The following is a 13,018-nucleotide window of genomic DNA, read 5'->3' on the forward strand; positions in this document are numbered from 1 at the left end:
ATTGTCCTACACATTTCCTCAGTTCCAGAAGCACCTTCTTTGCACATATTAAGTGTTCAGTCAGTCTTTGTTGCAAGGAGTCATATACTGTGGGCTAAAAAGTGTATCAAAGACTTAACACCCACTTACAATGTTGATTGGAGGCTGCTATTGAGTTAAGTCAGGTCTTCCTGCTCAGTAATTTAAATCATGATATAAATTGATTTCAACCAAATCCATCCCACTAAATACATTTCATGAAACCCCACACTTCACCGTATTAAAAATTCCCTAGGTGGGGTGCCTGGCTGGCTCAGTTGGTGGAGTGACGCTTGATCTTGGGTTTGTGAGCGTAAGCCCCACGTCGGGTGTAGAGATTACTTAAACAATAAAACCTGGGTCCCTGGGTGGCGCAGCGGTTTAGTGCCTGCCTTTGGCTCAGGGAGCGATCCTGGAGACCCGGGATCGAATCCCACGTCGGGCTCCTGGTGCATGGAGCCTGCTTCTCTCTCTGCCTCTCTCTCTCTCTCTGTGACTGTCATAAATAAATAAATTAAAAAAAAAAGATTTAAAAAAAAAACAATAAAATCTTTTTTTTGTTTGTTTTTGTTTTTTCTAAACAATAAAATCTTAAAAAAAAAAATCCCTGGCAATATGACAGGCATGCTCTCCGTGCAGGGTTGAGGAGCTAAGGGGCATTGGATTAATTTCATCTGGTTTGTAGGGAAAATCACAAGCAGTGAGCCACCTTTATGCCTCTAAGAGCAGAACAGTGGGGTTTTAAACGTCCTTAGCAGCAGATGGTAACTAGGCTTATCAGGGGGATCATTTCATAATGTCTAAAATTATCCAATCACTATGATGTACACCTGAAACTAACAGGATACAGTATGTCAATTATACTTTAGTAAAAAGAAACAAAATTGAATTAAAAAGAGTCTTTAGTGGCAATATTGTTAAGGAATGTAATCCATCAACATAAGTACTGAGTGCCTCCTGCAGTCACTGTGAGAAGTGCTTTGGGAGCCAGGGCTTTGAGATGTAATCCTGCCTGGAAGAGCTAACCATCTAGTCGAAGAGATAAGACGGGAGGAAGGGTGTGGGGAGAGTTTAGGTGTGGGAGGATGCCTACATGCCCCTGCCCACTCCCACACTTTCCTGGGGTGAACCGTGCCAAGTTGGAGTTTGCGGTATCATGGTTATGAAAACTTGTTGACGTGTCTTCCCAGCTTGAAATCTACCATGAGTGGGGTATTTATACAACAATTGGGCAAAAGCTACAAATCAGGATTTCCTCGCACCCCCTCCCCCTGCCCCCAGCCAGTTTGCTAGCACGCCAGTAACTCCTAGGGCCACGTAGATAAGTTCAAGGTGGCTTCCAAGGTATAGCCTAGAGGGTGCAATTTTGGGGGAAGCCTGGTGTGACATTGCACTTGCCAGGGCACCGGAGCCAGAGTGACCACGACTGGGAGGGGCCCCCAGGGCTGGGCCTCGTGGCTGGGCTGGGGAAAAGTGGCCTGGAATAACTGACCCTTTAGGAGGACAGGATGTAGAGGAGCTAAGGGGCCCAAGGAACAGGGCAGAAGAAGCCAAGGGCCAGCTTGCACAACCAGGAGAACATGGGGTCTGGAGGCCCTGGTGGGACCATGACGTCGGCAGCAAATGGCATAGCAGGTGGGACTGGCTAGAGGCCAGCAAGGATGAGGGACAGCAAGAGGGCCCCCAAATGCTTCTCTCGGCCAAGATGAGAGGCAATGCTCAAGTCTAGATCTCCTCTGGGAAGACAAGGGGCAGAAGTGTCAGGAGGAGGGGGTCTTGCATTTACTGGGTTTTAATTTAGAGCTGATCATGTTTAAAACCAGAAGTGACTAACTTGCCTTAAGAGGCAACTTTTAAGTTTTCCCACCTTTGGTGGAAAATGTGAGCTCAGGACTCAAGATGACTTCCGTTTTATAGGAATAAAGAATGTCTTTGTACATCTGAGTCTTGTGGACTTGTTACTAAAAATTTCCAACACCATTTGCCTTTGTAGAGTGAGCTGCTAAAAATCATGATTGCGTGTAGCAGGAGTTTGAGGTTTATTAAAAGAAACGAAAGGGTTCAACAATGCCTATTATTCCTAACTTTAGCAGAAGTCTAGCTCACTAACATTTTTCTAAAGTTGTTTTTCTTCTCCTTTTCCTTTTCTGTGTTTGGAGTGGTGGAGATGTAGAAGAATGATATACAAGAGGTCTGGGGGGCCTTTGTCAAATTTCAAAAGTGATAGTCTTTACAAAGGACCTGAGGTGTTCTTTAACCGAGAGCCCCATCTAATAACAGAGGAAAGTGCACCTTGGAAGGTAGACCCCCTTGCCCAAGACTACTCTCTTAATTAATTGGAGAGCTAAGGCTCTGTCCTGGCTCTTCCCATTTCAGTTCTGCCGTTTCTGGATTACAGGAAAGAGTTTATGGATATGTAACTACATTAAGTGAATTTGAAATTCTAGTTGGAGAGCACTGATTGCTATGTTAGCATTTCAAACAAACTTGTAAGAGACTAAAAGCATTTTTTCTCTTTTAGAATGGAGTTTCTACTAATGTAAAAGAAGCAAGATTTAATTACAGCCCAGAGCCACCCAATTTAGAGATTCCCACAGTTTGGACTGAGTCTCTTTCTTTCTTCTTTCTCTTTTCTTTTCTTTTCTCTTCTCTTTTTTCTTTTCTTTTCTTTTCTTCTTTCTTTCTTTCTTTCTTTTCTTTCGTCTTTTTCTAAAGTGGTACCATATTTAGTTTTTTGTTGTTGTTTCATTTAACTTTTTATTTTTTATTTTTTATTTTTTTAAATTTATTTATGATAGAGAGAGAGAGAGAGGCGCAGAGACAGGCAGAGGGAGAAGCAGGCTCCATGCACCGGGAGCCCGACGCGGGATTCGATCCCGGGTCTCCAGGATCGCGCCCTGGGCCAAAGGCAGGCGCCAAACCGCTGCGCCACCCAGGGATCCCTCATTTAACTTTTTAGATGACTAATATCATTTATATCCATTGGGAAAACGCAAATAATATAGACAAGCATAGGGTAGAAAGTCAAATTATCCTGACTTCATCCCTTAAAACCTTCTCCTCGGACACTCTTTTGACAGTTTGGTGAATATAAACCACCTTTCTTCCTGTGGTGCTAGTGATTCTAACACAAAAAGCCAGGGCAGGGCTTTGAGGTGGAGGGAGTGAGGGAAACCACCTTTTTAGGGCTTCATGTGTTCTAATATGACAAGAATAAATTAAGGGTGTGAAAATCACCCAGAAACAAAACCTTTAAGCTGACATAGGCTATACAGGGTCTATCAGATCCATAGGTTTAGTTATCCTTTAGTTGCTGACCTGGGTGGATGCCCTTTAAAACATGATTTTTAAGCTGTTCAGAGGCTCCTCTATATTCCATATTTTAACACACTGTTAACTTACGTTGCCATGCTAACTTCTCTTGGCTTGGACGCCCTCAGAAAGAAGTTTCCTTCATTCCTGTGTACACATGCAGGATTTAAACTTGTGTCATTATAGGGAAAGTTGTACATTTGTGGTCTTTTTTTTTTAACATTTTATTTATTTATTTATAGAGACACACAGAGAGAGAGAGAGGCAGAGACACAGGCAGAGGGAGAAGCAGGCTCCATGCAAGGAGCCTGATGTGGGACTCGATCCTGGGTCTCCGGGATCACGCCCTGGGCTGGAGGCGGCGCTAAACCTGCTGAGCCACCAGGGCTGCTCATATTTGTGGTCTTTAAAAAAAAATACACCTATTTATTCCATTTAAGCAACACAGGACAAGAGGGTACAATATTACTCACGGGTGCAAAGTAGAATATATTAAAATTTCGATCCTGAGGCTGATAGCGTAAACTTCAAGCCTGTGTTCTGGAGTTGGGCAAGCTTAGGTTTGAATAGCTTCCTATGTGGCCTGGAGCAAGTCACTTAACCTCTCTGAGCCTCATCTGTTAACATTATAAAACATATCCATCTTCTTAGAAGTCCTTTGGTTGTTTCTGTCACTGGGCACTTCTCTTTAGCTATCTTTCTAATATTTCCTTTTTTTTTTTAAAATAGTACCTATCTTTTTTTTTCTTTTTTTTTTTATTCATGAGAATACACAGAGAGGAGACAGAGAGAGAGGCAGAGGCACAGGTGGAGGGAGAAGCAGGCTCCATGCAGGGGACTCGATCCGGGGTCTCCAGGGTCACACCCTGGGATGAAGGCAGGCGCTAAACCACTGAGCCACCCGGGCTGCCCTAATATTTCCTAATATCTAATAATTTTTATTTTTATTTTTATTTATTTATTTTTTTCTAATAATTTTTAGTATCTAATGTCTTTCCAATTATCCTTCTTAGAGGATTCCAGCCTTCCGCATCATCTTACCTGGTCCTTCTTCTTCTTTTGGCAGCCCCAACCCCTAGAAGTCTTGTTCATGTTAGGAAGAGCAGCTCAGCTCTTTGCCTTATGACGCAAAGCCATGGTACTTTCCTTTACGTCTAAAATGTCATCGGGGCACTTCACTAAACAGAGTCCCTGCCCAGCACGCCAGCAGAGTGCCTGACAGCAGCTAGTAACTGAGTGTTTCCTTGAGCCCCGTCAGTCTCTTGGGTGAGGTGCTCCCCCATCAATATTTGTGAGTGGGAGGGAATGGCATGGGAATTTATCTTCTGATAGGAACTCTGCCATCTACCTTGGGAGGCAGAACTGCCTGGTAAGTTGCTTTTTTAAGGAGTGAAGTTAAAACTGTTATCTTGCAATTTTATCCTCATAAAATGTTGTTCTTAGTTGTTTTACATACAGGGACCCTGTTTTGGGAGCTCACTAGAAATATAGGGTTCTGTCAATAAAGAAATCTGACAGACACTGGCTTAGGGCTTTTCTCCTTCCTCCCTGATATTCAGAATGGAAATAGTTTCTTTTTCTTCTTTCTTTCCTTTTTTAAAAGATTTTATTTATTTGAGGGAGAGAGAGAGCTCATGAGCAGGAGGGAAGAGCAGAGGGCAAAGGCAGAGGGTGGCTCAGGGAGCCTGATGCAGAACTCGATCCCAGCATCCTGGGATCACCACTCAGGCCAAAGGCAGACGCTTAACTGACAGCCACCCAGGCACCTGGATATGGTTTATTTCTGGTTTATTTTCCTTTTAAAGGTTTATTTTCCTTTTAAACCACTAAGATGGCTTTGCTCTCTTAAGTATTTATTTTATTAACCTTTCTGTTTTCTCTTATACTCTGAGACTAGCAGAATGTTCACATTCTGCTATCTGAGGCATGTAGGCACCTTCCATCTTCATTTCCCTCAATCATAGCAGACTTTTATTGTCTCTTCCCTGGGTAAAATGCTATTGGGGGCTGCATTGGCTGCTTTTATAATGATCACTAACAACTAACTGCTTGGGATGTAGAGAGAATAATTTTTTTGAAGTCATAGCATCCTTTACAACAGTTTTATTTTTATTTTTTAAAAGATTTTATTTATTTATTCATGAGAGACACAGAGAAAGAGAGAGAAGCAGAGACACAGGCAGAAGGAGAAGCAGGCTCCATGCGGGGAGCCCGACATGGGACTCAATCCCAGGTCTCCAGGATCAGGCCCTAGGCTGAAGGCAGCGCTAAACAGCTGAGCCACCAGGGCTGCCCCCAACAGTCAGTTTTAAATGAAAATTTTCATTGGCTGATATCAGAGGTACACAGTATTGTTTTAACTAAAACAACTTAAATTCTAGATATTTTCCTCCAAATAAATACAACCTTATCAACTGCTTTGAAAGAATACATTAATTATAAAACATATGTAAAGAAACTCCTTAAGTCTGGAACTATTTCCTTTATGCCAATATGAAAAATTGAGCTTTGGATGATAATCATTAAGTTCTCCAAAAAACCTTAATACAGCATTTTAACACCCCCCACGATCTACAGTATATAGTAGCAATCAGAGTATTAATTCCAAATTGCATATCTTGGAGACTACTCAAAAAGTACAAACTTACCTCTTTGGAAATAAACCTATATAGGAAATAAGCCTATAGAAAAATAAGAACCTTTTTTCAAAACTTCACACACACACACACACACACACATGACACTAGAATGTTAAGAGCTGGAGGGCAGGGATTTTTGTCAGTCCTGAGCTCAGTTATATACTCAGTGCCTAGAACAGGCTGACATGTAGTAGGTGCTCAAGACATGCATGAAAATGAATACTTTAACAATAAAATTCAATTAGAAATTTAAGAAATCACAAGTATTTTGCATCTTAAATTGACCCTGAAACAAATTTAATAAACCTAATTTTGCTTTTCAGTTTACAACTGGCTATTATTGGTTTAAGATATGGCCAAAGACTCCAATTGAGACACATCAAGTAAAAAACAAATAACAAACAAAACAAGAGAAACATCAAGTAATTGGACATATTATAATATATAAATGTTAATAGTATACTTACCAAATGTTGTACAGTCTACAGACCATAGCTTTCTTATCCTTGCTTACAATCCTTGAGGTCTACTATCTTCTAATATTAAGTTTCAAGTAATGGAAAGCAAACTCCAATGAACCTAAGCAGAAAACAGGAGTTGGAGATCTGTGGGAAGGATTCTGGTGTGGCATATGGATTCAAAGACAACCTGCTCAGGAGACCTCAGGGATTGGAAGGCAAGTCTTTGCCATCAGGATTCTGTCTCTTTATGAATATCTGCTTAAATCTTTCAGAATTTTTCCATGATACTGGAATCACAGTTGCCAGTATCAACAGGACTTATCCAATCTTACTCTCCTGAGAGGAAGGTGGTTTTCCTAGCTCCAATTGGAAAGATCCCAGAGAAGGATGCCCATTGGTTCAGCTTGGGTGACATTCCCATCTCATGGACCAATCTGGGTGGCTAGGGAGCCAGGGTGGCTTAGAGGAGAATCTGGCAGCTCCTCTTGAAAGCATGCTAGCAGGATACAGGGGGTAGAACAGTTCCCCAAAAGAGTGGTGGGCATTCTTAGGTGACAACATACATAGTTCATAATGAAAATTCCAGCTCTTGTTTGAAGGCTTCAGAGATACACTGCCTCTGTAGGTTGGCCCTACAAGACTTTCCTTTCCAAATTCTGGGTTCACAACAATCTGTTACTTAAGGATTCTTTTTTCCAGGAACCAGTTAACTGAGTTAGTAAGCTATCCAGCTGAGTGAGCGCTGCATTATTAAAATAGGATGGTAACAGTTTCATCTGAATTAAAAAGGCAAACACAATATTAGCATCTTTCTTTAAGAGATCAAAATGCTTTCATAACAACTTACTAAGTTTAGAATTGCCTGATGGACTGATAATAAAATTTCCTAAAATTTACCACCCGGAAACTCAAGCAAGATGTTCTCTGTAAGGTCTCAGTTGGTGAGGGACTGGGCTGCTCCTAGACAAGTCCATTTTACATTGAAGACCAAGGTCTCAACAAATAAGTGCAGCCCACAGACCAGTGTTTGAGTTTTGGCTTTATTTTATAAAAATACACAACTTAAATACATATGACACTCTCTATACAAGACATAAACAACTGTTAGATTTAACATTTTCAGTTATTTCAACAGAAGCAAATATGTAAATTACCTCGTAAGAGCGAAGGGTTTCTTTAGATACTTTGCATTCACAGTCAAAGGGGACACGTGCCCCACAGGAAATCAATGCAGGACACTAACCCAAACCGTCCAGCCTGCCAACAAGTCCTTTCACCACCAGGGCCTTTCTGGCACAGCTGAATATTGCACTGCTTGTTAGACACAATCTAACTTACCCACATCACAAATTTAAGCTTTTGTCTTTCCCAGAAAGGTTTAATGGAATAACCAACGCACAAACGTTATTGGCCGTCTTACAATTGTGCTAATACCAAATATGAGAAGTATGAGCCTTTCTTCACTTTGCAAAACTTGCAATGGAAGGTAGGGAGCTCTATTCTGCAGCTAAACTCATTTTCAAGAGTTTTACAGAAATGTTGGCAGCTAGATGGAGTGCAGTGGAGAAGGGAGTGACATCCCGGCGCCTACAGAAATTACCTTTGAGAAGGGCGCTGTCAGGGGCAATCTGTACACTGCTGCACCCTTTCTAACTTGGGCCTGAAACACCTCCCACCCCCTCGAGATTTTGTTGCTGTTCTCTGAGGAACAGCTACTGTTAACTGATTCAGGGTTTACAGGGGCCGCTTACTCTGGCTTTCTTTCAGAAATTTAGCTGCCTTATCTATGGCTCTTTTAACTAGCAGTGAATTAGGTACCAGTTTATGGGTACAAAGAAATTATTTACCAGTTGAGAATTTGATGCATGAGAACACACTAGAGTACGTTTCCTGAGGTAAGTGTAAGCCCTAAAGGACAGCGTGCCACTCTAGGATTATAGCAATTTATCCTGGGTAGCAGCACACTACTCCAGGCCTAGACTTTCATGTTCACAGGCTAACAGGGCCAAGGACACGTGTTCGTGATAATATGAAATGACAAAGCGGAATTAGGAAGACTGCTGATAGCTGAGAATGTCAATTCAAAAGAAGCCACACAGGGGAACAGAGGGGGAAAAGGAGGGTGTATTTTAAAGTGCTTAGGTAGGATGGGCAATTAGGTGGAAATGCCTCGAGGGATTTCTAACAAACTTTCAAACTGTTCATTCTTGGTGACTCAGACATGGAAGTAATGGCTTTCTTTCAAAAGAACTGTGCAAACTTTTTAATTCTTTTCTGAAAAACAAGATTCTCCATCAATTTTTTTTTAGTGAATGGAATGGTTCTGCTAATTGTTACTCTCACCAACATATTCTGAAATCCTAACTGGCTGAAGGAATTTCATAAAGTTGAACTACAAAGTACATATATTTGCACCGATAATTTAAACTAATACACAGAGGTCTACAAAGTTTTGTATGAAGTTAGTACCAAAAGACTTTGCATTGCAAATCATGCTTTATTATCCCTTAATATTCTGTGCAAGGATTATGGCACTCAGACAAATTCTAGGGCCGTGAAGCTGAACTTTTTTTTTTCCTTCTTCTACATAAATGAAGTAGTTCATGGCCGACCTTAACATTAATAAAGGAGGTGCTGGGAACTGGGTTCCAAGACCTAAGAATGAAGATCAGGCTAAATTTCAACAAGTCACTCATTATATAGGAATGGAAGCACTAAAGAACTCTCTGTTATAACTGCTCATCTGCACAATGTAGTTGAATAAGATGACCAATCTGGTCTTTAGTAACAGTGATGAAAACTGGCACAGGCTTTATACAGAGCCACATACTCAGTGACCTACCATGTCAATTTGGACTGACACTACCATGCACAATCCCTCGTTTTTTTCTGACTCTAGTTCTGTTGCAAGAATAGATCTACATTTAATTACTTTAGGCATGATGAAGGCCTTAAGCAAAATTTAAATTCAGAAGAACTTTGGGTTGGTGTTCTGTAGTCCCAGAAGCTATTTAAAATTAAAAGTCCAGAGGACAATTCCTAGGAAATCATATATCAGAATCAATTCATAAAAAAGAAGCATTTTCAATACCACCAAGATGAGAAGTCATAGTAGAACACAATGCTCTGATTTCCTGACAACAAGCTCAATGCAGCCCAAGTGCAGCCACACAAAGGGAAGCTGCTTTGGAGAGAAGAATCCAGCAGACTGCAGAGGGCTGGAATTAAATCAAATTAACATGGCTTTTCTTGGGTAGAAGGCGAATGCTATGTGGTGATAAATATGAGATAGCTGTTTAAAATTCACATACAGTAACATTTGATGTACCTCAAAGCCTAATTAGTGCAGCTAAAAGTAGGAGCAATGTACTGAGACTGACAATATAATGGGTCAAACAGCAAGACCAGTTCTGAAAGCTCTGGAAGAATGGTCAGTCCTCATATACTTCATCTTCAACCATTCCTTGGATACTGAGGAGGAGACTATGGCAAGAGAACATATTTTTCTATGTAAAATTAGCTTTCATAATCTATAGTTTAAAAATATTACTATTTAGAAATATGAAGCCCAAGCAGAAATTAGAGATTCTTTCCACTTAGGCCTTAAGATCTCTCCTTCCACCAACACTCAAAGGATCCATACTGTCTCTGGTCAACCAGGGCTTGTAAGAGAGGATGGAAGAGGCAGTGGCCAAAAGCCAGGGACTCAGTAAGAGAAAAATGACAGATGTGGTATATTAAAAAAATAATAATAATAAGAGAAGAAAAGAGGAAGAAGAGGGAACTAATGCAGATAAGGAAGTGAAAAAGAGGCCCGGCTCATAGGAGTAACCCTATCTTTCCTACCTATCTATGGCAAACTGTGCAGAAATGAAAAAAGGCACAAGCCTCATACACAGGCTCTCCTAGGGGTATCACACAAGCCCAAGCCAGGTTGGCTGTGCCCTTAGGCCTTGCCTCTGATCTTGCCCTCTGGGGATGTGCACACACATGCTTCTGTAACCTGCAAGCAATTCTGTTTTGGGGTCCAATTCCTGCTTCCTAGGTGCACGATGCTCCCTACCACTACCAGCACCTGGTTCTATGCTAAAGAAAGGCCTCTGATCCAGGGGCAAGACTAGCAATAGCCAGTGTTCCCAGAACTCTTGGTTGCCCCTGCCTTTTCCTTCCTAGGACTAGCCTGTCTCTCCCCTGGTGGCTGGAGAAGGGGACAGAGTGCATGTCCTACAAGGGCTACTCTATTTGGAACTGCCTCAATTCACAAACTTCCAAAGGGCTGTCAAGAGTTCATTAATTATGGATTGATCGATGATTCAAATATTACTTAAGGAACTCGTAAAAAAAAAAAAGCAACTTGCTTGTGAGGTCCCACCAAACTTTTGCGGGTTTTGATATTGTTTCCTTCTGTCTTTGTTGTTTCCTTCTCCAATGAACTTAAAAAAAAAAAAGGAAAAGCAAAGCAAAGGGGTCTTCTTGTCCCCCTTCCTCCCTCCAGAAACCTGGATTTTCCTGAGTGAAGCACGTGAGGGATGCTATCACTACAGAGCTTACGAATGAAGGAGGAAAAAAATTCAGATTATTTAGAAATAGGAAATGAACTATACATACAAGTGGCGCTTGGTTCTTGACACCACTCTGTGAAATGATAACAGGCACCTGAATTTCTAATTTACAAATGACAACACGAGAGAAAAAAGCAGTAAGATTTCTGTGGAGAAAAAAAGTCCATGTTGGTTATTTCACTTCTAGGGACAGTCCATTCATACTTGAGGCCCGCATTTGTCTTTTTCTCTTACTTCCTACTTGATGTTTTTCAGGAGGGCTGTCCGGGCATTCACAACCGCTTTGAAGGCATCTTCACTACCAGGTGCCACGCACTTGTCAGGATGAAGCAGCACAGCGAGTTTCCGATAGGCTTTATTGACTTCATCCCTACAAGAAAGAAGCCAAGCTCCATGTGTCAGCAATAGGGTCAGCCCCCACCCACTGCAGTTTGGCTGTCTGGACTTACATCATATCTCTCACAGTAAGCATCTCCCAAATCATTATTACATTTTCTCACAAGTGGGACTAAAAGACTCAGAAACACACAATAAACAAATACATTATATGTTACATACAAGTAGAAAAAGAAATTCAAAGTGAAGCAAGTATTGAAACACCAAGGAAATGCCTGGTAAAAGAATGATCTGTGAAAAGGTCCTTGGCATGGAGCAGGCACCCAGCAAACTGTGCTGTGAAGCGATGAGGGCACAGGGTGATCAGGGTAGGCCTCTAGAGTGGGGTTCTGGCACAAGTGGGGAAACACAGAGCAACTGGGAGAGAGCCGGCAGAGGCTAGGAATTAGGAACAGCATGCCATGGCATGAAGTTCCATGAGGACACTGCTGGTGGGGGTGGGTAACAAAAACAAAGTTGGCCAGGAAGCAGGGGTCAGTAAGAGAAGGGCCTTGAAATCCAAACAATCACAAAAAAGTGGATTTGATAAACAATGACATCAGTAGGCATTTCATGACAAAAAAGGTGCTCAGAAAGCTGTCTCTTGAAGTTAGGAGACAGAGAGGAGGTTGTTACAATAAGCCAAGCACAACAGTTTGGATTAAGGTGTTTGTGGAGACAAATAAGGGAAGATAAGAGATAATATAGAAAAAGAATCGGCAGAAACAGGTGATGAACCGGATATACAGGTAGAAGAGATGGAAGAAAAGGGGCTGAAATAAGTTCCAGGGTCATAGGGACTCTGACGCTCAGGGAAGATGGTGACACCAATGATCAAGAAAGGGATGCTGCAAATGGGGGAACCTGAGAGCTCCAGCGAGCTCCTAAGACCAAAGAAGAAACAAAAGAGAAGGGAACATTACCCAGAGAGGAAAGAAGGCAGGACAGCGAGTGCTTCCCAAAGCCCAGAAGAGCTCCATGAGGGGTCTTCAGGCTTCTGAGCTCTTCAACAAGCAAGGACTGGCTGGGGAGGAGCCTGAAGACCATCTGCCCCTCTCCCTGCTCTTCATAGTCCTCTGGTGTCAGGCCACCACATGTTTCTAAATACCCAGCTCCTCTTCTAGTCAGGTTTAGCTCTGTCCTTACTAGATAGTTTTATTTCCTACCTTCTTTTCGTAATTCAGGGTTCCAATTATCCTACAAGCCTGGATATGGTGCCTTCCCAAATGCCCTAGCTTTTCTCCTTTATGTTTTCTCAGAAGAATTTCTATTTAGCTCTCTGAATTAGAGAGGTGGTCTTTGATTGTCTTGCAGTGATGAAAATTCTTGAGTGCCCATTTGGAAAGACTGAGGTCACAAGGCCATGTTCACAGCTGTCCTTGGTTTGGGGTATGTGTTCTAAGGCTTTTTCTGCTTTCTGCTCTTAGATAAATCCTGAATTCTCTTGTTTTAAAACATGCATGGGGCTTTTTTACATAGATAATTTTGATATTAACTAACAAAAATCATATTCTCCCTCTCTGAAGATACTCAAATTGCCAGAATTCTTCTCCAAAATAACACATACATTCACAAATACATTTAACAAAATAACAAATATATTAATTCTGCTGAAGATGAAAATTTTCTTAAAGTTCAAGAACAGTAAACG

General features: G+C 41.5%; 1 protein-coding gene across 2 annotated transcripts in view; it reads right to left on the bottom strand.

Moving 5' to 3' along the window:
* Positions 1–7,462: 7,462 nt before the first annotated feature.
* Positions 7,463–13,018, bottom strand: part of DNAJC27 (DnaJ heat shock protein family (Hsp40) member C27) — a 31,764-nt gene continuing 26,208 nt past the window's right edge. The window contains exon 7 of one of the 2 annotated variants that reach the window (XM_055326929.1): positions 7,463–11,362. In XM_055326929.1, the coding sequence (XP_055182904.1) occupies positions 11,230–11,362 (133 nt within the window). In that variant the 3' untranslated portion in view covers positions 7,463–11,229. The remainder of the gene's footprint in view (positions 11,363–13,018) is intronic. The other variant, XM_055326930.1, reaches the window with a different exon arrangement.

This window comes from Nyctereutes procyonoides, unplaced genomic scaffold (assembly GCF_905146905.1).
Source record: "Nyctereutes procyonoides isolate TBG_1078 unplaced genomic scaffold, NYPRO_anot_genome, whole genome shotgun sequence".
Taxonomy (NCBI): domain Eukaryota; kingdom Metazoa; phylum Chordata; class Mammalia; order Carnivora; family Canidae; genus Nyctereutes; species Nyctereutes procyonoides.